Source organism: Pogona vitticeps, chromosome 1, assembly GCF_051106095.1.
Source record: "Pogona vitticeps strain Pit_001003342236 chromosome 1, PviZW2.1, whole genome shotgun sequence".
NCBI classification, from domain to species: Eukaryota; Metazoa; Chordata; class Lepidosauria; order Squamata; family Agamidae; genus Pogona; species Pogona vitticeps.
This window is the reverse complement of record NC_135783.1, coordinates 37,317,721-37,342,180: the sequence shown is the minus strand read 5'-3', so window position 1 is coordinate 37,342,180 and position 24,460 is coordinate 37,317,721. Positions and strand designations below refer to the sequence as shown.

The 24,460-nt window shown below is 41.5% G+C and overlaps 1 protein-coding gene across 8 annotated transcripts in view; it reads left to right on the top strand.

Moving 5' to 3' along the window:
- Positions 1 to 24,460, top strand: part of ENAH (ENAH actin regulator) — a 134,136-nt gene that overhangs the window by 32,457 nt on the left and 77,219 nt on the right. Inside the window, exon 1 of one of the 8 annotated variants that reach the window (XM_020786535.3) lies at positions 15,032 to 15,177. The exons of the other annotated variants lie outside the window; for them this stretch is intronic. Coding sequence (XP_020642194.3) covers positions 15,077 to 15,177 — 101 coding nt within the window. The 5' untranslated portion in view covers positions 15,032 to 15,076. Of the gene's footprint in view, positions 1 to 15,031; positions 15,178 to 24,460 lie in introns of those variants that run through there. 8 annotated transcript variants of the gene reach the window in all.

The window sequence follows — 24,460 nt, the reverse complement described above, 5'->3', positions numbered from 1 at the left end:
TTACGGGAAGCTGGAGCGTCCTCTCCAGAGCACGAAGGTAAAATAGTATGGAGAATAGGTTGTTATCCAAGAAGCAAATCCCCCCTCTCCATGTCAGTGAAATAGTCCAATGGAAAGACAAGAGCCAATACAACTCGTTCCAGCGACGTCACAGGAGTTGCCAGAACAACACGAACTGCCTCCAGGACTCCGGCTCTGGATTTTGCCTTGAGGTTAACTCCTGAAGCCTTTTCCATCAGTGGATATAGCCACAAGGCAGTGGAGGTTTGAAATCGGAGTTCGAATAATGTAACTTGCACAAAACAGTTGTTTCTTTGCTCCACTGGGTTTTAAGGATTTAATAATCTTTTGGGTTGTTTCCGTCTTTTAAAATAGTAATTCAGTCTTGTCCTTGCTCTGTACTGTTGGTGCTTTGCTTTTCAAAGAAAAAAGACACTAGTTTTACGCAGGGATGGTTTGTGCAAAGCATGGACAAGAAAAAAAATAACACTTCTTGTTTTGGTCTCACTTGGAGGTGAGGAATCTTGCAGGAGTGTTAAGTTTCTCATCACGTGTCCACTGAGGCGAAACAGCCTAAATTAACTGAATTATTTAGTGAGTATTCTTTATGTCCTTAATATATGTGCTGGTGATGCACTACAGAAGAAATCATTGTTAAGAAGTTTAATTTTATACTAAGATTGACTGATAGTCAAAATGGCTGCTTTATAGGCTTGCACTAGTTTTATCTTTTTCAAAGACGCTGGGAGCAATTTTCAGATGAGATCACTGCTTATGGAATGTAGACATTAAGGATGTGTATCTCTTTTTTTAAATTGCAAATCACAGAATTCTCCATTCTGGGAGTTCCATCTTACAGATAGACCTCTATAGATATTGAAATGTGGCTCACCTAGAAGAAAGTCTAAGCTGGAAGACTTTATGGTCTAGCATATGCATTGCTCTGCCTAGCGTAGTTTCCTGTTTAAAGAAAGGAAGGTCCCACCAATCAATGGGTCAATTTCCTTTTTTAACAGGAAATTAGGCAGACCGTTCCAGCTTAGATTTTTCTCCTGAGTGAGCCATATTTGGGTGTCTATAGGTGTTTTACCTGTCAGATGAGACTTGTAGATTGGAAAATTCTGTGATTTGTAATTAAAAAAAAATGACACATCCCCTAGTACATGGTCCCCAACCTTTTCTGAGCTGTGGACTGGTTGGGGTTGGGTGGGCTCTATGTGTTGGGGGTCAGCCCCCATGCTTGCGAGAGGGTGGGGCACACTTGTGGGAGAGTGGGTAGACACTTGCACATGCACAGATGGGTGGGGTGTGCTTGTGGGTGAGCAGGGTGGATTCTTGCACATGCGTGGATGGGCGGGGTGGATGCTTGCACATGCATGGGTGAGTGGGGCGCGCTCATGGGTGGGCAGGGTGCGCTTGTGCGGATGGGCGGAGTGCGCTCCCAGGTGGGTGGGAAGTGCTTGCCCACATGTGTGGGTGGGCTGAGCACCTGTGTGTGTGGTTGGGCAGGCCATGCGTGTGGGTGGGCTTGTGGGGCGGAGGTCTGTCTCTGGTGGGTGGGGACCAGCATGTAGGCCACGGACTGGGGGTTGGGGACCCTGCCCTAGTAGACATAGCTAACTGCCTATTAATGTAGCTTTTAATGTTGCTAGCATCATCTGGAGGGGAAGTGTTGACTTTGTTGTACACATGTTCTTCCAGTTGAGAATGGGAGGGGCAGATGAGTTTCCTTTCTCCCTTTTTCAGCCTTCCCCAGAGCCACCAAATTTACAACTGTCTGAGGGACTCAAAGAAGAGACTCGGGAGGTGTACAGGAAATAGGAGGGGGAAAGGAGCATCATGTAGTGCAAGTGGCAGTATGCTTCTATAATGTTAGGTTTAGCCTTTTGTTTCCAAGTCCTGAATCCAAAAATAAAACCTCTTTAAAATAATATTGATCGTTCCCTAATTTCTGACAGTGCTTAGATAACTTCAGTTGCATCACTTTGATGTTGCCTCTGGCAGATGTTTTATGTATTTGTAACAGTTTGAATGAAACTGAGGTAGCCATACTTACACATACCTTTCTTATGAAATTTAGAACAACAAAATCATATCTGCTAATTGAGAATGTAGTCATAGACTTACTGATGGGGAAATAAAATTAAGTTTAGCACTGGTCAGAAGTTACATCTTGCGTAAATGTGTATTTCCTCAAACAGCCATTACATCCCCCTGCCCTTATGGCTCAAATATTCATTTGGAAATTTTATTTTACCACAGAGGAATATTCTTTAGAATTTTTTCCAGTCAAAGTAAGATTCAAATTATCAGAATGCAGTCTCCTGGCAGTACTGAAAAGTTGGTAGTTCTGGATACATTGGGGAGAATCAAAAGAAATATGAGTAGGCAGTCTGCAGTCAGCTGTTCAGATATATTGCAGGCTTTATCAAGCCTTGGGAATTAAAGCACTAGGTAAGGAAATTGATGTTTTCTACTGCTTGAGTTTGCATTGTTCAGAAATAAGAAACAGAAAGGATTTCTACTTAGTATAGATTCCTGTTGCCAAGCAACAGGGCCAGAAATCCTATGGCTTTGCATAGTAAGTCACATTGCAGTATGCGCATTGAAACAGTAGGGATTTCGTATGTTAGTTCCTCTATAAGTTCTGTTGATTACTATGCTAAAGTAAGTTGCAACTACAATAGGCCTGTCTGAATTCATAGAATCACAGAATAGTGAAGTTGGAAGAGGCCTGTAAGGCCATCAAGTCCAATCCCCTGCTTGATGCAGGAATATAAATCAAAGGATATCTGCCAGATGGTTGTCTATGTTGCTCTTGAATGCCTCCAATGTTGGAACACTTACCACCTCACGAGGTAATTGATTACACTGTCGTACTGCTTTAATAGCTAGGAAGTTTTTCCAAATTAGTATCATCCCTCTTGTCTTCTTTTCTCAAGGCTAAACATGCCCATTTTTTTCAGTCTCTGGCTCTCAAATGCTGGTTGTATGAGCAAATTTTTTATTTTCAGGTGTAGTTTAATAAATAGTGCTCATGAAATAGAATTTCTCATTCCATCCTTTGTAGTTTGTTCATTTCCAATACAGTGGTGCCTCGCATAACGAGCGCCCCATTTAACGACAAATCCGCATAGCGATTCGTTTTTTGCAGTCGCAAAAGCGATCACTTTGCGATGTTTCCTATGGGAGACCTCCCTGGGGGTCCTTGCCACCACAGTCGGTGCCTTCAGAGGTTTCAAAGGGCTTTCCCCGACATTGGAGGAAGCCCTTAGAAAGCTCCAAAGGCAGTGGAGCGCTGGGCGGCTAGAGCAGGCCGGGGCCCTGGCCGCGCAGAACCAGTGGAGGGCCGGGAGGTTAGAGCAGGCCGGGCCCCTGGCCGCTCGCCCCCAGCCGTGTGGAGCCAGCAGAGCGCCGGGAGGCTTCGGACCGGTAAGTCCTTTTTAAAAAAACAAATTCTGTGTGGGTTTTGGAGGGTGGGTTTGGACTGTGCGGGTTATGTTTGTGGTTTGTGTGTGTGTTTTTTTGTGGCATTTTCACCGCGGGTGCTTCGGCTGTGTGCAAATGGGGGCTTTGGTCCTCCCAAAGGCCCCATTTTCATACAGCTGATCGGTAGTTCCAAAATGGCCACCACAACCATTTTTTAAAAAACCTTTTTCTATTATATAAATCCATCCATATTGGTTTAACATCGTGTCACCAGGGTACAGCTTATAATCATTTGTAAAACAACTACTACACACATTATACTCCTAATCTATACATTGATAGAATAAGTCCCATGTTTGGTAATATTTTGTATCTTCTTTTCCTTTGATTTTCAGTGTTAGTCTGTCCATTTCGGCGCAGTCCAATATCTTTTTAATTATTTCTTGATCCGTAGGTGTTACTTCATTTTTCCAGTACTGTGCATAAGTAATCCTCGCCGCTGTTAGAATATGCAGTATTAAATATACATTTTGTCTATCAACACTTTCTGGTATTATACCTAACAGAAAGAGCTCTGGCCTAAAATCTACATGTTTTTTGATTATTTTAACAAGCCATGTATGTATTTTGTACCAAAATTTTTTTGCTTTATCACAAGTCCACCAGAGGTGATAATAGGTTCCAGTTTTTTTATGACATTTCCAACATTTACTTGACCTGTTAGAGTACATCTTAGCTAATCTATCAGAAGGTAAATGCCAGCTATAAAACATTTTATATAGATTCTCTTTATAAGATGTTGCCATTGCCATCTTATAGTTTCTAGACCACAGCCCTTGCCATTTTTCTAAGTCAATATTGTACCCAAAATTTTTTGCCCATTGAACCATCGTTCTTTGACCTGTTCATCCTCCATTTTCCAATTTAGAACGTATTTATATACTTTCCTAATTAATTTGTCATCTGATGTTAACATTATTTGGTCAAAAGTTGTCTGTTCTTTATAAAAATCGTACATTTTTAGGTCCCGTTCATATCTTGATTGTATTTGCATTATAGACCACCACGATGCATCTAACCCCTGGTCTATAAGGTCTTGTTTTGGCTTTAATTGCCTATCTTTGTCTAAAATATCTGTATAAGTCAAAATTTTTCTAACATTCAAAAGGTTGGGATGAACAAATGCTTCTATGGGTGAAACCCATCCTGGTATTTTCGTGTATATTTTCATTTTTATTTTTTCCCCATATTATATACAGTGGTGCCTCGCATAGCGAGGTTAATCCGTTCCGGATTAACCTTCGCTATAGCGAAACATCGCTGTGCGGGAATAAAAAAGCCATAGAAACGCATTGAACTTTGTTCAATGCGTTCCTATGGCTTGAAAACTCACCGCTGTGCGAGGCTCGTCCATAGCGCCGCCATTTTCGCGCCCTCGGTAAGCGAGGGCAGGGCGCGAAAATGCGGCGCGGACCTTCCGGTGGCCATTTTGGAACCGCCGATCAGCTGTTCTCCCCGGCTTCGTTATGCGATATTCGCTAAGCGAATCGCTTAGCGAATATCGCAAAGCGAAAAATCGCCATAGGGGCCATCCCTGAGCGAATGCTCCAGTGATGGCCCAGAGCGCCTCGTTAAGCGATTTCATCGCTCAGCGAGGCGCTCGTTAAGCGAGGCACCACTGTACAAGGAGTTTCTAATATAATGGTTTTGAAAATACCTATGCGATTTGGCTTTCTGATACCATAAAAAGGTATGCCAACCCAACTGTAGATCATGTCCTTCTAAATACAGAAGTCTCTTGTTTTTCAGGCTAATCCATTCTTTCAGCCAAGTTAGAGCAGATGATTGGTAATATAAGGTCCAGTCCGGTAGACCAAATCCTCCGTTTTCCTTGGATTCTTGGAGCATTTTTAGTTTGATTCTAGCTTTCTTCCCTTGCCAAATATATTGTAGTATCACTTTGTTTAGATCGTCAAAATATTTCTTCTCTATTTTCACTGGCACTGTTTGGAACAAGAAAAGTAGCTTTGGCAAAATGTTCATTTTGATTGTTGCAATTCTTCCTAATAGTGATAGTTGTAAGTTTTTCCATTTTTCTAGATCTATTTTTATTTGGTTAAATAGTTTCATATAATTATCTTCTTTTATAGTTACACATCTAGCAGTTAAATATATTCCTAGGTACTTAACTTTTTTAACTATTTGTAAATCTGACATCTTTGAGAGTTGATTTTTTTGCTTGGCTGTTAAGTTTTTCACTATTACTTTAGTTTTTTCTTTATTTATCTTCAATCCTACTACTTTCCCAAATTCATCGATTTTGTCCAGTAGTCTCAATGTTGTTTCCAATGGGTCTTCCAATATAAACACCAAGTCGTCTGCAAATGCTTGTAGCTTGTAGCTCTCGTCCTTTATTTTGGTACCTTTAATCTCTGGGTCATTCCTCACATTCCTATTTAATACCTCCAGAGTTAATATAAATAGCAATGGAGAGAGCGGACATCCTTGTCTTGTGCCTTTTTTAATATTAATATTATCTGTCAGTTCACCATTTACAATTACTTTAGCTATTTGTTCATTGTAGATTGTCTCAATTACATTTGTAAAGTTTTTGCCAAAATCCATAGCTTTTATTTGCTGTATCATAAATTGCCAGTTCACATTATCAAAGGCTTTTTGGGCATCCAAGAAGATTAATGCCATTTGCTTCTCTGAATGTACCTCATAATATTCTAATATGTCCAAAATTATCCTTAGGTTATACCTTAGTTGTCTTTTTGGCAAAAATCCGTTTTGGTCTTAGTGAATGAACTCCATTAAAAACTTTTTCAATCTTGCCGCTATAATTACTGCAAAGATTTTATAGTCCACATTCAACAGTGATATTGGTCTAAAATTTTTTATATGTGTGGAGTCCATATCTTCTTTTGGTATTAACGTGATATATGCCTCTAGCCATGTCTTGGGTATGTTAGCTTCTAGTAGGACTTCATTGCAGACCTCTTTTATTGGTAAGCTTATTATATCTTGGAAGGATTTATAAAATTCCACTGGTAATCCGTCTGGTCCTGGAGTCTTATCATTTTTGTTTTTTAATTGCTTCAGTTACTTGCATCATTGTTATTTTCTCATTTAGGAGATTTTTAATGTTTTCTGGTACTTTAGGGAGATTTGCTTTTTTAATATATTGTATTATCTTTTCAAGAGAAACTTCTTGAGTGTCATAGAGATTAGCATAATATTCTTTAGCTATTTTTTTTATTTGCTCTCTTTTATATTGGAGGTCTCCGTTTTGATCTTGTAGCTTCATTATCAGTCTTTTTTGTTTTTCTTTTTTCAGTCTATAGGATAGCCATCTTCCAGGTTTGTTGGCATTCTCGAAGAAATTTTGTTTAGCTCTTTTGACTTGAGCTAATTCTTCTGATTCTATTAAGTTTAATTTATGTTTCACTATCTCCATCTGTTTTTTAAGAGTTTTCTTCTGCGGTTCTTTTTGTAGCTCTAGCTCCAGTTTTTTGAGTTCTTCTTTCAGTTTTGTAAGTTGTTGATTTTTCCTTTTATTCTTCTTGGCTATATATGATATGGCCAATCCTCTGAAGTATGCTTTAGCTTTGTCCCAGATTGTCTGCAGGGATGTTTCCTCTTTTTTATTCTATTTGAAGAAGAGTTCCATTTCTTTTTTAGTTCTTTCCACAAATTCTTTATCCTTCAAAATTTCCTGATTTAAAGTCCATCTTGTCTTTTCTTTTCTCTCTCCTTTCCACCGCATTTTCATTGGATTATGGTCTGCCCAAATATTGGTTTCTATTTCTACTTCCTGTATTTCAGTTTTTAATTCTGAGGATAGCCAGATCATATCTATTCTCGACCAGGATTTATGTCTATTTGAATAGAAGGTAAATTGAGAGCTTTTAGTATTTGTTTCTCTCCACATATCTTGTAGTCCTAGTTCTTCTGCCATCTGAAAGAAAACATTTTTGGCATCTTCCATTTTTCCCTTTTTTGCCATTTTTATAATCTAATCTCTCATGTACAATTGCATTAAAGTCACCTAATATGCAGCTGTTTTGGTATTCTTTTTCCAATATTGTTTTGTATAGCTTACGATAAAATTTTTCTTGTTTACTATTAGGTGCATATATTGCTATCATCAAGACCTTTTTTTGATTTATTGTTATTTCTACCATTAAGATTCTCCCTTCTTCATCGGAATAGATAAGTTTAGAGTTTAACTTTTCTTTCACATGCAAAGCTACTCCTCTTTTCTTTTGTTGTGCAGCTGAGTAGTAGAGCTTCCCAATCTTCGGGTAGATCAGATATTTGTAATGCTGTTGTTTGATGTTTGTTTCTTGAAGACAAATTATATCTGCTTTGGTTTTTGTTAGTTTTGAAAAAACATGATTTCTTTTTCTTGGTGCGTTCAAACCGTTAATGTTCACTGAGAAGATCCCAATTTCATTCTCCATCTTGTTTACTTGTATTTAGGTTTTACTGCCCTAGTGTTCCTTTTTTCTCTTTGTGTATTGTTCAAATCTTGTTCAGTATCCTTTTTCTGACTCTCTTCTTCACTTAGCTCACTCTCCTCTTCTGGTGTTTTCTCTCTTTTCTTTCTACTTTCTCTTTCATTTATATCTTGCCCCTGTGCTTCTTCTTCAAAGAAGGTTATATGTCTTTCAAGGAATTCTCTTGCTTTTTGGATAGAGTCAAGTCTGTGTCTTCTTGAGTTCCAATTGACCAGGATCCCTTCAGGTACCAGCCATCTGAAATTCACTCCTTTCCTAATCAATTTAGTGGTCAAAAATTGATATTGTTTCATCCCCTCTCTTATTCTCCAAGGTATCTGTTTCAATACCACAATTTCCTTTTGTTGGTACTGTATTGGTTCTTCACTGGCCCTTCGCAGTATTTCATCTCTTGTCGATCTTTTCACAAATTTTACATGTACTTCACGTGGTGTTCTATTCTTTCTCGCATAGCTTGAATTTAATCTATATGTTTGGTCTATCTCACTTTCCAACTCTTCTTTTTCAATTCCCAGTGTCTCTGCCAAAATGGTTGCCATCAGTTCTGGTAAGTCCTCCTGTTTATCTTCTGGTATGTTTTGAAATCTAAGAATGTTTGAGGCTCTTTCCATCTCCATCACTGCAATTGAGTCTTGTAAATTTTTATTAGCCTGAACAAGTTCGTGGTTTTCTCTTTTCAGTTCATCCAGTCTCTTCTCTGTTTCTTCTGCCTTATTTTCCAATTTTCCAATTCTTTGTTGGTTCTTTATAGTATTTTGCTGAATATCTTGGAGTTGCGTATTCATCATCCCGATCTGTTCATTGATTTTATCCATTTTCTCTGGGTCTTCATCTGCACAGAGCCACTTCTTTCAGAAAATTCTAGACTGAGAGCTTTGCCTGCCCGTCATCCCACTTCTTTAGTGCATGCTGCAGCCTGTCTTCCTCTCAGTTCTGTTTTGTCCACTGCAGTGTCCCCATTTTGTGAGAAGCGTTTGGAGAGTTTGGCAAAACTGAATGAAACCATTGCTCTAGATATGTTCCTTTGTTTGCTATTTAAATAGCTAACAATTGTTGCATTGTATGTATATATCAGGGGTTTTAAACTCAATTTACCTGGGGGCCGCTAGAGGCAGAGTCTGGGTGAGGCCAAGCGGAACAAGAGCCCGAGGAAGCCACCCAGGAGTTTGCTTAGCCGGCAGACAGGTGGTCTGGCTGGCAGGCTGCAGTTGTGGATGGAGGGTGCAAGAGGTGCTGTCTTGGGAGAGAGCCGGCGAGCGAGGCAAGGCTTTTTTTTTTACTCTTGGCAGCAGAGGATATGTGGGCGCTTTGGGGGGGCAGGCAAGGCGAGGGCCACAAACTATCATCTAGGGGGCCACAAATGGCCTCCGGGCCGCATGTTTGAGACCCCTGGTATATATCTTTTAACTACAGTATCTTTGTATCTGTATAAAAGTTATTAGGAATTGGAGTCTCCTGAGGGCTTATGACTCCTGGGCCTTTTTCAGATTATCGCAAGGAATATCAGGGGAATAGCCCCTTACTGACCTCAATGAGAAGTCTACTAGTCTAGGAAATTTGATTACAAAAAACTACTGTAAGTATTGGCATAAAGCCGATGCTTTACATGGGGTCAGAAAGGAAGGCTGTGAGCACTTTTTCAGCATCCAGAACCAAATTCCATAATAAGGGCATTATGTGCAGGCACAAAAATGTTATTGGTTCCTCCTAATGAGGAAGGGAGAGGAATTGACCTGCAGGGATGCAGAGCCTGTTCTGGAACAGCTTTCTCTGAAAAATCAAGCAGCTTACTTATGGCAATAACAACAGGGTGGATGTGATTTAAATCATGATTTAAATGAAAGAAATTGGATTTTTTTTGGCAAATTAAATTATGATTTAAATCAGTTTTTTAAAATACTGTATGTATATTGATTTTTATCCAACCTGTTACCAACTGTTCCTGAGGGATAATGTGATGTCTTTCATTGATCTTTTAGCACAGGATGTGACATTTTTGAATGTATAGAGTGCTAAAACAAGGGGGTTGTAGAAGAAGCAGCCCTTAAAATGTGTTTTATTGTACTTTAAAAATGAGGTTTGAATAGCTACCCTGTTTCCCTGAAAATAAGACCTAACCTGAAAATAAGCCCTAGTATGATTTTTCAGGATGCTGATGATATTAGCCCATACTCCCAAAATAAGGCCTAGTTAAGTGAAGCCCCGCCCTCCAGCATTGTGCAGCAACCAGAAGATGACATGACTGTAAAATAAAACATCCCCTGAAAATAAGTCCTATTTCTTGAAGCAAAAATTAATGTACAGTGGTGCCTCGACTTGCGAACGTCCCTACTTGCAACCATTTCGAGTTATAACAAGTTCCAGCTGCAAAATTTTGCTTCTACTTGCGGCTGCAGCTTCCACTTACGAACAGAAAAAGGCAGGGGAAAAAAGGCAGGAAATTCAAATTGCTAACTGTAGGTGGCAACGAGGCTGCTTCTTTGTAGTTCTTTTGCCCCAGCAGTTAGAGAGCGTGCATCGGAGGAGGCTTGGGACTCCCTCGCTTCTGCTGAGTGAGCGCACGTGTGTGTTTGCAGGGAGGCTTCTGGCTATCTGGTAAGATAAGATGCTGTTTTCTGCTTTTTAAAAACTGTTCTGGGTGTTTTGGCAGCGTGGTTTTGGGCTGGGGGGGTTATGTTTCTGTGCTGTGATGGGTCTTGGGAGGGTTGTTTGTTTTTTGGTTCCCCTCCATTTACGATAGGTGTTGGCAGTTGTTGCTTTTTGGAGTGTTTTTCCCCATTTCTGATGGGTCTTGGGGTGTTTTTTGTTCCCCCCATTTCTGATGGATCTTGGGGGGGGTTGGCTGCTTTTTGGTTTTTTTCCCATTTCCGATGAGTCTTGGGGGATTTGTTTTTTTTTTGCTCCCCCTCCCATTTCTGATGGGTCTTGGGGGTTTGATTACTTTTGGGGGGGTTTCCCCATTTCTAAAGGATCTTGGGGGGTTTGATTGTTTTTTGGCTTTCCCTATTTCCAATGGGTCTTGGGGAGTTTGGTTGCTTTTTGGGTTTTTTCCCCATTTCTGATGGGTCTTGCATGCTTCCCTTGCCTTTTCCTTTGTTTTCTTTGCATTTCTGACCCGCCCCCTTTATTCTCTGTGCATTTCCAATGGGGCTTGCACGCTTGATTGCTCCCCCCCCCTTGGCTGGAAGGGATTAATCGTGTTTCCAATGAGTCTTGCAGTGATTTTTTTGCAGTGATTTTTTTTCTTCGGAACGGATTAATTGCATTTCAATGCATTCCTATGGGAAATGATGCTTCGACTTACAACCATTTCGAGTTACCTCCATCTTCTGGAACGGATTATGGTCGTAAGTTGAGGCACCACTGTAAGACCCTTTCTTATTCTCGAGGAAACATGGTATATAGTAAAAGCCACTACAAAACATCCAGCCAGCTCTCCAGCTGAGTCTAGAAGCAGAGTCACTTGTACAATTACATTGCCTTGCAAAAGAATCTTTTTCACGGCTGACAGTTGAGCCTGAAAATAAACAAAGAGGGGACTAGAGTCCTGAAATGTAGCTGGCATAAATTAGCTTATATTATGTAACATTTTGCAGTGTATTAACATTACCAACAGGTGGCATTTGCTGATCCAGAAATGTCTTCTACCCCATTTTACTCTTTAGTAATTTACTTCCAAGATAACCTCCTGGCTTAGCAAGTATAAACACCTATTAGTCAAAACAATGATGCAGCTTGCCAAACTAATTTACAGGAGGTATATTTTGCTGTCCCAGGAATAGCAATAGAAATGTCCATTTTAATTTTTTGACTATATGTTGAGTTACTACACCAGCAGTAGCCAATTGTTTACAGTTGAGGTGGCAAATTGAAATACTGTATAGGGATTCAAGAAAACACATACATGAACTCCATATGCTGCCATTCCACCTGCGCTGGATACCAACAACCCTGATACCAGGGAGTGGTCAGGCATTATGTAGAATAACAGTGGCATGTGGGACTGTCAGAGTGTCCATGATGACCCCTGTCCACTGCTGAAAGCATCTACAGTGGAGACATGAGCATGAGAGCTGAACTGTGTTACAATGGAAGAAGGCTGCCTGGTCTGATTAATCACATTTTCTTTTAGCTCAGGTGGGTGGCTGGGTACATGTGCATTGTTTACCTGGCGAAGAGATTGGAAGAAGGCTGATGAGCAGAGGCAGTGTTATTTGGGCAGTATTCTGCTAGGAAACACTGAATCTAGGCATTTATGTAGATCTTACCTTGACACATACCACCTACCTAGAGATTGTTGCAGACCACATACACCCCTTCAAGGCTGTAGCATTACCTGATGACAGTGTTTTCTTTCAGCAGGATAATACTCTCTGCCATACTGCAAAATTTGTTTAGGAATGAAATCATGGAAATCATAGAAAAGTGAAGTTGGAAGGGGCCTACAGGACCATCAAGTCCAGCCCTTGCTCAGTGCAGGAATACAATCAAAGCATATCTTCCAGGTGATTATCTAAGTTTTTCTTCAATGCCTCCAGCGTTGGAGCACTCACCAACTCCCGAGGTAACTGGTTCCACTGTCGTACTGCTCTAACAGGACGTTTTTCCTGGTATTCCTCGCACGCTTGCATGGAGGCACAAACAGGCTGTGTGGGGGTGAGTGCATGTGGAGGCAGGGCAGGAGGTCTCTTTATCTTTGATAAAATCTTGATACCCATTTTCACATCCTGGGACTATTGTCTCTCTTTGCTAGACAGTTAAAGCAGTGGTCCCCAACCTTTTCCGAACCGTGGACCAGGTGCAGTCTGTGTATGGGGTTGGAGCACCCCTGCACGTGCTGGTGGGTGGGGCGTATGCTCGCACATGTGTGGGCGGGCCAGGCAGGTAAGACACATGCTTGCAGGTAGGCAGGACATGCTCACGGGTGTTGGGCATCCGCACGGGGGTGAGTGCCTGCGGGGGGCGGGAAATCTGTCTCCACGGCCCAGTCCAGCCAAGGCCACGGACCTGCACTGGGCTGTGGACTAGGGGTTGGGTCTCCCTGGCCTAAAGGAATGGAGGCAAATTAACCCAAGAAGTAGGAGATATAAGGGAAAGCTTAGGTGGAATAGAAAAAATTGGGGGGGGGGGAAGGGGAGGGTGGAAGAAGTCAACCAAATGGGAGCCCTCTTACTTGATGTGATAGTGGAAGAGGTGACAGAGAAGAGGTCTGGGGGTATGATACAGAACCGTGCTTCTCAATCTAGGGTAACTCAGGTGTTCTTGGATTGCAGTTCCCAGAAGCCTTCACCAGCAGCTCAGCCTAGTGAACTCCCAGCCACCCAGCTGTGGTGCTGGATGAGACAGAGGCAGCAGGAACACCAACTCTAATAGAGGAAGGAAAGTTTTCCTGCCAGACTTGGAATTATTACTGTTGCTCTCAGAGAGGAAGGAACTGATAGTACAACAAATAGCTGAGCAACAGCCTGTGCTGGTGGAACAGCATGCCACTCTATGAGAAAATGAATGCAAATTTAGAACATAATTTATAATTTGAAGCTACTTTCTTTCTGCTTTAAAGAAGCTTACGTTACAGCTTCAGAATTCCTAAAGTTTTGCTGTGCTGTTTTAATGTCCCAATTTCATTCAGGGTGCTACCATAAATAGCGTGTGCTAAGTCTTTTCCTCCAAATAATAGTAAGAAGCACGTGAGCTGCAGTAATAATCAATTTATAATAATTGTGTGCCATTAAACCAATTTTGATTTATGTGCAGAGGTTGTGACTTTGAAAGGCTTAGCTTAAAGGAAAAGGTTCTTATGATGTATTTTAATTTCTGAAGCATGCATGGTTATATGTTGGAAGAAATTGTGTAAGAAAACTGAAGAATATTCTTTAGCAGCTAGCAGGATGATAGATGGTTGGCTGAGTGTCTGGCTGGTGCGGTCAGCATACATTGAATTTGATCAATATGGTCAGTGATACTACCTTAGCAAGTTTGACTCTTTCCTTTTGCATTGTCAAGTACTAGTATGGGTAAGGCAATTGATAGAAGTAAGATGAAGGTGTTGACTTTTAGGAAATTTCTCATTTGCTTAGATTGTCTATCTTCACATTTTCATTACTTCATTATTCTAATTGGCAAATAGACAGTTAAGAAAGAAGCCAGGTGGTGGTGGTAAAGCACTGTGCTAGCTTTTACAGTGGGGTCTTGACTTAAGAACGGATCGAGTTAAGAACATTTTGACTTAAGAACCGCTCTCATAGGAAAATACCGACTTGACTTACATACTTAGATTTGAGTTAAGAACTGAAAAAAAACCACATGGGAGGCAGGGAAAGTGCAAAATTTGAACTTTCAGTTAACTGTTGGCCAGTGAAAAGGGTGACTGCTTCCTCACTCCTCCCACCGTTTAGAAAGTGGATTGGGAGTCTTCAGACTGCCTGATACTGCCTGGACTGTATTTTCCCTGCCTTCCCTGAACCTTTCTTGACTTAAGAAAAAAAGAAACAGAATATCCCCCTCTAGTGGTTGAAGGCAGAATAGCAGCTTCCCATTAGTTTCTATGGACGGAAAAGAGCAGATACGGATCAAATGGTTTCCAATGCATTCCTATGGGAAATGCAGATTTGACCTGAGAACTTTTTGACTTCAGAACCACCTTCCAATACGGATTAAGTTCTCAAGTCAAGACCCCACTGTAATTTCATTTATTACTTGCCTTAATACTTGTAGGGCAGTAGAAGTCTGTCTTTAATCAACTTCCTTTGATCTTAAGTAATACCAACTTCATTGTTTTGAGCAGCAATTGTTTCTCATTTGCCAGATGTAGAATGGTGTTAAAACAGGATTGAGCAGTTTCTGAGAGGTTTTATGGATTTTGACGTGAACTATGATAGTGGAGCAGATTAGGCTGATGTACCTTTAGTAAATATTCACCCTGTTGGCTTTCCACACCACCATTCTGGACAGCCTAACTAGGTTGGGCATTAGGAGCAGTATTGTTTTCAAGCCATGGTCCTGTGTTCAGTGTCTGTATGGAGTGAGGTGTTACATGCAGATGATACCCAGTTTTATTCTTGTTGCTTAACACCAAGGATGTAGTCAGTACCTTTGGATGCTCCCTGGGCTTGACAATAGGCTGGATGAGAAGAAGCAAGATGAAATTGAAGTCTGAAAAGATGGAAGTGCATCTTATCAGTAGAAAGTCTGTTTCAGGAATTGGGATTCAACCAGTTCTGATTTGGTAAGTTGTGATTTTCTGTCTTGGAAAAGTCAATTTTATAGTCTGGCCTTGTGCAGTTCTTGGACATCAGGGTAGCCACTGTGGCAAAGAGGTCTTTAAAAATAATCTTTCTTATTCAGGTGCCTAAAATCCATGAGACCAGCCTATTGTACTGTTGTTACACTGATACGTGAGTGCTCCTGCATAGTAGATTAGACAGTGACATTACATTAAATAATGACTAATATGAGCCATACACATTTATTTACTTAGCATTTAGCATTTATTTATATATGCACCCACTAGCTTCATTTATAACCCACTTTTCTTCCCATGAACCCACTGTACCATACATGGCTGTCTTCCTCTCTATATTACCTCATTTATTTATTGCTGTCTTGAATTGTATTAATGATGTTGCTTTATTTTATACTGATATTTGGATTGCTGTTAGCCGCCCAGAGTAGACTTTGGTCTAGATGGGCAGGGTATAAAATAAATAAATAAATAAATCTTCACAGGAACCCTGTAAGGCAGTGGTCCCCAACATTTTCTGAACTGCAGACTGGTTAGAAGATGGGGTCCGTGCGTGGGGGGGCAACCTCACGCGCATGCACAGATGGGCGGGGTGTGCTTGCAGATGGGTGGGACGTGCTTGTGCGCATGCATGGATGGGTGGGGCATGCATGCGTGCATGGGTGGGGCACACTCATGAGTGAGCAGGGCACCCATGCATGCGTTTGGGGGCAGTGTGTATGGGGGGCAGGAGATCTGTAACCATGGCCTAGTCCTGCCATGGTAATGGACCAGCACTAGGCCACGGACTGGGGGTTGGGGACCCCTGCTGTAGGGAATTAAAGAGTATGATGAGTCCAAAGATCATGCAATGAATTTAATGGTTAAATTCATCCAAATCCCCTTAATGACTGCAACACACATAGAAAGTCTGAACTGTGTTCTGCTGGTGGCAGTTGTTTTAAAAGTTTAAAGCTGTTGCTGGAAATGGGGGACAAATTAGGTGAGAAAGATTAATCAATACCTGCATTGATCCTGATTAAAATCTCGTATAGTTATCATGTGGACTAGCATAATCTCTATATTAGTCTCCTATCACAGACAGAGCTTTTTAGTTACAAAACTGGCTGGAGGATTTTGGGGTTTCTAACCACAAATCTGGCTGAATTGCTTGTTGGCTTAGGTTTGGATGTTTAGTTCCCCACTGCCTCCTTTACAGGCTGCACTCGATGAACCGTGAGGCCCCTTCCAGCTCTGCAGTTATAGGATTATTGTTATTATTACTATTATTACATGGCTCTATTTCAGGAGTCAGGGAACTTTTTTACCTTTTACCCCCCCCCCCCAAAAAAAATTATATACGCAGACATTACCCCCTTGATTCGAAAGGAAGGAAATCATACATTATTTGAATTGAAAATATTATTGAATCTACGCAGGCTGTGTACCGAACTAGCAGGATGCACCAAATTTGATAAAGATGTGCACTATTTTTGCTGGAACACATTGCACTCTAGCCATGGTGGGGTATAGGGAGTAGTAAGGTGTCCAACGTGCCTAGCAAGTTGCATTAAATTTTTGCTAGCTTGCAGAGGATCATTAGTGGCTGCCAGAGTGGTGCTAGCAATGACATGCTTGCTAGAGACAGCCAACGCAGAATTGGGGGGGGGGGGGTTCCCTACCACTTTAATCATACTATGTGTGGTGTGCAAAAAGGAACAAACCAGGCTAAAGGTCACGTCATCCACCCTGGTGCCACAGCCCAATATCAAAGGACCAGTGTGCTTTTTTTTATCATCATCAATGGAAAACTCAGCAGTGGTCAGAGGATTGGAAAAGATCAGTCTACATCCCAGTCCCAAAGAAGGGCAGTGCCAAAGAATGCTCCAACTATCATACAATTGCACTCATTTCACACACTAGCAAGGTTATGCTCAAAATCCTCCAAGGCAGGCTTCAGCAGTACATGGACCAAGAACTCCCACAAGTACAAGCTGGATTTCGAAGGGGCAGAGGAACTAGAGACCAAATTGCTAACATGCGCTGGATTATGGAGAAAGCCAGAGAGTTCCAAAAAAACATCTACTTCTGCTTCATTGACTATGCAAAAGCATGGCAGAAAATGAGGAGGAATTAAAGAACCTCTTAATGAGGGTGAAAGAAGAGAGTGCAAAAAATGGTCTGAAGCTCAACATCAAAAAAAGGAAGATCATGGCCACTGGTCCCATCACCTCCTGGCAAATAGAAGGGGAAGATATGGAGGCAGTGACAGATTTCACTTTCTTGGGCTCCATGATCACTGCAGATGGAGACAGCAGCCACGAAATTCATATATGCCTGCATCTTGGGAGGAAAGCAATGGTAAACCTAGACAGCACCTTAAAAAGTCACCCTTCCCCCCCCCTTAATTCAGTTTCTCTTTTGCTTGCCTGCCTGTTCATTTTCAGTTCTGAGTACTCTCTCTCTCTCTCTCTCTCTCTCTCTCTCTCTCTCTCTCTCTCTCTCTCTCACTCACACACACACACACACACACACACACACACACACACACACACCCATCCATCCTCCCTCCCTCCCTCCCTCCCTCCCTCCCTCCATTTTGTACATTTAAATAAGCTTGATGAAGTCCTCGGTCTCTCGCGCCTTTCTTTCTTCCCTCCTTCCCTTGCTTGCTCCTTTCCCTCCTGCTGCTTCTTTGCAGTCACTTCCAGAGGACGCAGTCATTCAGAAGCCCCAGATTGGCTGATTGCCCGGGGCTAATCCCCAGCTGCAACCAATTAGGGAAGCTTATCTCCCTGATCTCTGAACAAACAGAGCATTTAGAAGTGCCCTGCTGCAACGAAGGAAGTAACAGGGCAGGTGGTTTACAATTAAAGCTTTGGCTGCAGAGGGTGGGGGTGGGTGGGAGGGTGGGGGTAGCAGCATGCTCGTTACCCCCAGGATTTTCACTTTTACCCCATTTGGGGTAATTTACCCCTGTTCCCCGACCTATGCTCTATTTAGTGTACTAGCTGTAATCTTACCTGAGTTGATATGACTTGACAATAATACCTTGTTACATTATATTTTGATTACTGCAGCATTCTTGGTGCATGTTTGTCCTTGAAGAATATGTGAGAGTTTCAGTTGGTGTACAACAGCTAAGCTTCTGACTGGTGCAAAATACTAAACTTATGTTATTCCTGATATTGAGAAATCTGCACTTAGTTACTGATTGCTTTCTAGGCCCAAATCAAAGTGTTGTTTTTAACTTTAATGCCTTGAATGACTTATGGTCCAGCCATATAACAGGGACAACATTCCTTGTTATTGACCTGTTTCATTGTTAAGATCTTCTGCAGAGGCCTGCCAGTACTTTTAGAAACCCGTTTAACTGACAAGAGGGAAAAGGCTTTTTCTTGTGTTGCTTTCAGGTTATGGAACACATGCCCTTTAGACTTGCCTTCAGTTCCCATTTTCACTACTTTCAAGAAGGACTAAATGTATGTCTCTTCAAACTTTTATACTTAGTGGAAGAATATGATGAAATTTAAATAGCAACAACTGCAACAACAATAATAATAGGAGAGTACTTCAGTCTAAAGATATAAGGTGTATAACACAGTGTTAGAATATATATTCCTATATTTCTTTTCAGGAGATCAGCCAGTCATACAATCACACATGTGCTGATGGAGGAAAGCTCTGTTGAAATGCAGGCAGTTTGCAGTCAGGCAATATTGGGCAAATATTGTAATGTATTAAAGGCAGGAAAAAGCCTATAACATCAATAAGATTAATGAGGCATCCAACCAACGGGTGGAACTCTTTTGTGTTGTCCACAGCCTCATCAGTGACAGACAGGTGTAGATACTACATCCGGATATAGAAAACTGCATCCAGCTCGCAGCCCACTTTAAATCTAAGAAGGAGGACATCCAATGGACCTTGACTCCTTTTTCAGTTCAGTAGATGGGATTGAGATGTCCAATGTACAATGGTGCCTCAGCTTACGACCGTCCCAACATATGGCCATTTTGAGTTGCAACCAGCTCCGGCTGCAAAATTTTGTTTCGACTTACAGCCGGAGCTTTGAGTTGCGATCAAAAGAGTTAGGGGGAGAAGGTGGGGAATTCAAATTAGAGGGCTAACCGTTGGTCGGGGAAGAGCTTCTTTGTAGCTCTTTCGCCCCAACAGTTAGAGTGTGTGCGTCGGAGGAGGCTTGGGACTGCCTGGTGCTGCTTTGTGGTTCTGAGTAACTACATTTACAGGGTTTTCCAGGGTGGGTTTGGACTGGGGGGGGGTTATGTTTCTGTGATGTGATTTTTGTGTGTTTTGGTGTGTTTATTTTTTCAGCCCCAGTACGTTACAATGGGGCTTGCTGTGCTGTTTATTTTTGGTGTTATTTTTTTTTAAAGCCCCAGCACCTTTCGACGGGGATGCTGTGTGCTTTATTTTTGGTGTTTTTTTTAAAAAGCCTGAGCGCCTTTTGACGGGACAGCTGTGTATTTTATTTTTGGTGTTGTTGTTTTTTTTAAGCCTAAGCGCCTTCCGATGGGGCTGCTGTGTGCTTTTCTCCCTTTTTTCTTTTTTTGGTCTTTTTTCTTTTGGTCGTTTTTTTGCCAGAATGGATTAATCGCGTTCCAATGCATTTCAGTAGGAAATGCTGCTTCAACTTACGATCATTTTGAGTTATGTCCATCTTCTGGAACGGATTATGGTCATAAGTCGAGGCGCCACTATATTGTTTTGTCATGTTTTTTTTTTTTTGATCAGTTTCAATCAGTAAAGTCTGAGGAGGTAGACAATGCACTAGATGTGAAGGCACCATCTCTAGTAGATCCATGCCCATCTTGGCTAGTTAAATTTATTGACAGGGTGTAGAAATTGCTGGCTTAAAATCCTCATGCCCATCTTGGCTACTTAAATTTATTGACAGGGTGTAGAAATTGCTGGCTTAAAACCTCCAGCTATGCAGCGGAGAGTAAAATCCAGAAAGGGACCTACAGAGCAGATTATTATAATTACAAATTTCCTTCAGTGTACCACTCCTTATTGTTAATTTAGTTTTACCTTAACTGGCAATATAGTCTCAATAGATTGAGTCAGAGACACTGGTGTTGAGAAAGAATTTTTTAAAAATCACTTGTTAGGTAATAAGAGATCCTAAGTGGTTAACTTCATTATTTGACTAATTGACTAGTTACATAAACATTTCACCAGACTCTAGCTGCAGATGCTGTAACTGTCAGACTCTAGCATTGCTAACTGACACAGAACCCTGACTGAGTAAAAAGACGGTAAAAGGAATCTGAGGTAGACAGGGAACAAGTGGCTGCTACTGTGTGATTAACATACAATTCCAAAGTCCCTCCCATCCAAACCTCTTAAAGGCGCAATATGCAGATTGCTGAATTCCAACAAAATCTGGCAAGAATACAATAATAGAATGGGCCACTCATATTATTAATAAATCACTATAAGAAGGATATGTGCCTTTCTGTCTAAAAGAAACCATAATAAGACGCATCCTTAAGAAACCCAACTTGGCAATGGATGATTTAATAACTGGTACATATTTTTAAGGAAAGCAGTTTTACTTAATTTTTGTACTTAGCCAAAAAGCATAATTGCATATTTCAAGGCTACAAAAGTAGAATTTCATTCTGTTTACATTTACAGTGGTGCCTCGCATAGCGACGATAATCCGTGCAGCAAAAATCGCTGCAAAGTGATTTTGTCGCTATGCGAAATAAAAAAGCCCATAGGAATGCATTAAAACCTGTTTAATGCGTTCCTATGGGGTAAAAACTTACCTTTAAGCGAAAATCCTCCATACGGCAGCCATTTTGGGTGCCCAGTAAGTGAGGAATACGTCTCTAAACACATTGGGCGGCCATGTTTTTTACCAGGTGGCCATTTTGGAACTGCCGATCCGCTGTTTTAAAATCATCATTTTGCGATGATCAGTAAGCGAGGCAGGGTAATGATCATCACAAAGCGAAAAAAACCCATTCAGACCATCGCAAAGCGATCGCAAAATCCTAATCACTATGTGATTTCGTCGTTAAACGGGGCGCCCGTTAAGCGAGGCACCACTGTATTTGGTCTCCACTCTTCAGCCGTGATACACATACTAAACATGATAAATTTATTGTGATGAGGGAAGCCTCTTCTTTGTCTTAATGACCCTGAATTTAACACAGATGCATAGTGTGCAGTGGAAATACTTTGGAAACTACCAGAACTGTGCATATTAGCTTGATGGTATAGTGATATTTGATATTACTGTTGTTGTATGCCATACAAGCATTCATTGACAAGTTTGGACTTTTTCATTCCTGCCACACAACCTGCTGCAGTTGATTTGTATTTCACTGAGCTATTAAAATTGCTTCAGATTCCACCAACCATAATAGAATCCATGGAAATTTTATTCTGAATTGTTATCTGATGTTGTGTTAGTTTAGAAACAGCATTAATTTACAAATTTGATTTTATCAAAATAGATAATAGTGTGAAATTGCACGTAGATGTTTATATACTCTTCAACTATACTATATATCAGCAAAACCGTTTGTTTGTGCAAAATCTCAATCTGAGAAGAATTTTAGAATTACAGTGTCTTTTGCTGAAGGAAAAATCCTGAATACATTGTAACTAGTTTCACTGAGATATAATTAGGAGCACTTATTTCTTAGTGTGCAGCTGTAGTATATGGTGACAAGACAGGTGCAGCAGATCTTCCCACCTGTTCACAGATCACTAAATGCTCCCTGCGATCCAGCCATTTCCTTACCAGAGCTGGATGGACCTTGTCTCCGCGGCATTGTTGGAATCCCTGAGGCTTTTAGTCTTGGGTGATTTCAAGATCCATGCGGAGGCGGAGATTTCTGGTCTGGCTCTTGAGCTCTTGGAAACCATGGCTTCCTTGAACATCTCCCAAACATGTTAACGGCCCGACCCACATGGGAGGCCATATGCTAGACCTGTTTTTTTCCACCAATTGGAGTGAGCATGGTCTGATGGTGACTGACCTTGAGTTGGTTCCCTTGTCATGGTTCAATCACCACCTGTTGTTGTTCAGTCGCTTAGTCGTGTCCGACTCTTCGTGACCCCATGGACCAGAGCACGCCAGGCCCTCCTATCCGCCTCCCGGAGTTGTGTCAAATTCATGTTGGTTGCTTCGATGACACTGTCCAACCATCTCATCCTCGGTCGTCCCCTTCTCCTCTTGCCTTCACACTTTCCCAACATCAAAGTCTTTTCCAAGGAGTCTTCTCTTCTCATGAGATGGCCAAAGTACTGGAGCCTCAGCTTCAGGATCTGTCCTTCCAGTGAGCACTCGGGGTTGATTTCCTTTAGAATTGATAGGTTTGTTCTCTTTGCAGTCCAGGGAACTCTCAAGAGTCTCCTCCAGCACCACAGTTCAAAGGCATCAATTCTTCGGCGGTCAGCTTTCTTTATGGTCCAGCTCTCACTTCCATACAACACTACAGGAAAAACCATAGCTTTGACTATTCGGACTTTTGTTGGCAAGGTGATGTCTCTGCTTTTTAAGATGCTGTCAAGGTTTGTCATTGCTTTCCTCCCAAGAAGCAAGTGTCTTTTAATTTCGGGGCTGCTGTCTCCATCTGCAGTGATCATGGAGCCCAAGAAAGTAAAATCTGTCACTGCCTCCATATCTTCCCCTTCTATTTCCCAGGAGGTGATGAGACCAGTGGCCATGATCTTAGTTTTTTTGATGTTGAGTTTCAGACCGTTTTTTTGCACTCTCGTCTTTCACCCTCATTACAAGGTTCTTTAGTTCCTCCTCACTTTCCGCCATCAGAGTGGTATCATCTGCATATCGGACGTTGTTGATATTTCTTCCTGCAATCTTAATTCCAGTTTGGGATTCCTCCAGTCCAGCCTTCCGCATGATGTATTCTGCATATAAGTTAAATAAGCAGGGTGACAATATACAGCCTTGTTGTACTCCTTTCCCAATTTTGAACCAATCCGTTGTTCCATATCCAGTTCTAACTGTTGCTTCCTGTCCCACATATAGGTTTCTCAGGAGATGGATAAGGTGGTCAGGCACGCCCATTTCTTTTAGGATTTGCCATAGTTTGCTGTGGTCCACACAGTCAAAGGCTTTTGCATAGTCAATGAAGCAGAAGTAGATGTTTTTCTGGAACTCTCTGGCTTTCTCCATAATCCAGCGCATGTTGGCAATTTGGTCTCGAGTTCCTCTGCCCTTTCGGAATCCCGCTTGTACTTCTGGGAGTTCTCGGTCCACATACTGCTGAAGCCTACCTTGTATGATTTTGAGCATAACCTTGCTGGCGTGTGAGATGAGTGCAATTGTCCAGTAGTTGGAGCATTCTTTGGCACTGCCCTTCTTTGGTATTGGGATGTAGACTGATCTTTTCCAGTCCTCTGGCCACTTTTGAGTTTTCCAAACTTGTTGGCATATTGAATGTAGCACCTTAACAGCATCATCCTTTAAGATTTTAAATAGTTCAACTGGAATGCCATCACCTCCACTGGCCTTGTTGTTAGCCAGGCTTTCTAAGGCCCACTTGACCTCACTCTCCAAGATGTCTGGCTCTAGGTCAGCAACTATATTGTCTGGGTTGTCCGGGATATCCAAAACTTTCTGATATAATTCCTCTGTGTATGCTTGCCACCTCTTCTTGATGTCTTCTGCTTCTGTGAGGTCCCTTCCATTTTTGTCTTTTATCATGTCCATCTTTGCACAAAATTTTCCTCTAATATCTCCAATTTTCCTGAACAGATCTCTGGTTTTTCCTTTGGATAGAGGCTCGTAACATTGTACAGGAGGCAGCAACAAAAACCATCCCAAAGAAAAGGAAATGCAAGAAAGCAAATTGGCTGTCCAACGAGGCCTTACAAATAGCAGAAAAGAGAAGGGAAACAAAATGCAGGGGAGATACGGAAAGTTACAGAAAATTGAATGCAGACTTCCAAAGAATAGCAAGGAGAGACAAGAGGGCCTTCTTAAAAGAACAATGCAAAGAAATAGAGGAAAATAACAGAAAAGGAAAAACCAGAGGTCTCTTCAGGAAAATTGGAGATATTAGAGGAAAATTTTGTGCAATCACCACCTAATAAAATGTAACCTCTCAGTGGCCCTCCCACCTCGCAGAGAGCAAGGACCTATTTTAATAGTCCTTCCTCAAAGGCTACTGGGTCCTATAGGATTCCAGGATACCAACAGAGGGATTCTGGCAGACCTGGCTGGTGCTCCTGTCGAGACTCTGGTTGAAGGCTGGTTTACAGCTGCCACTAGGGCTGTTGACACAAT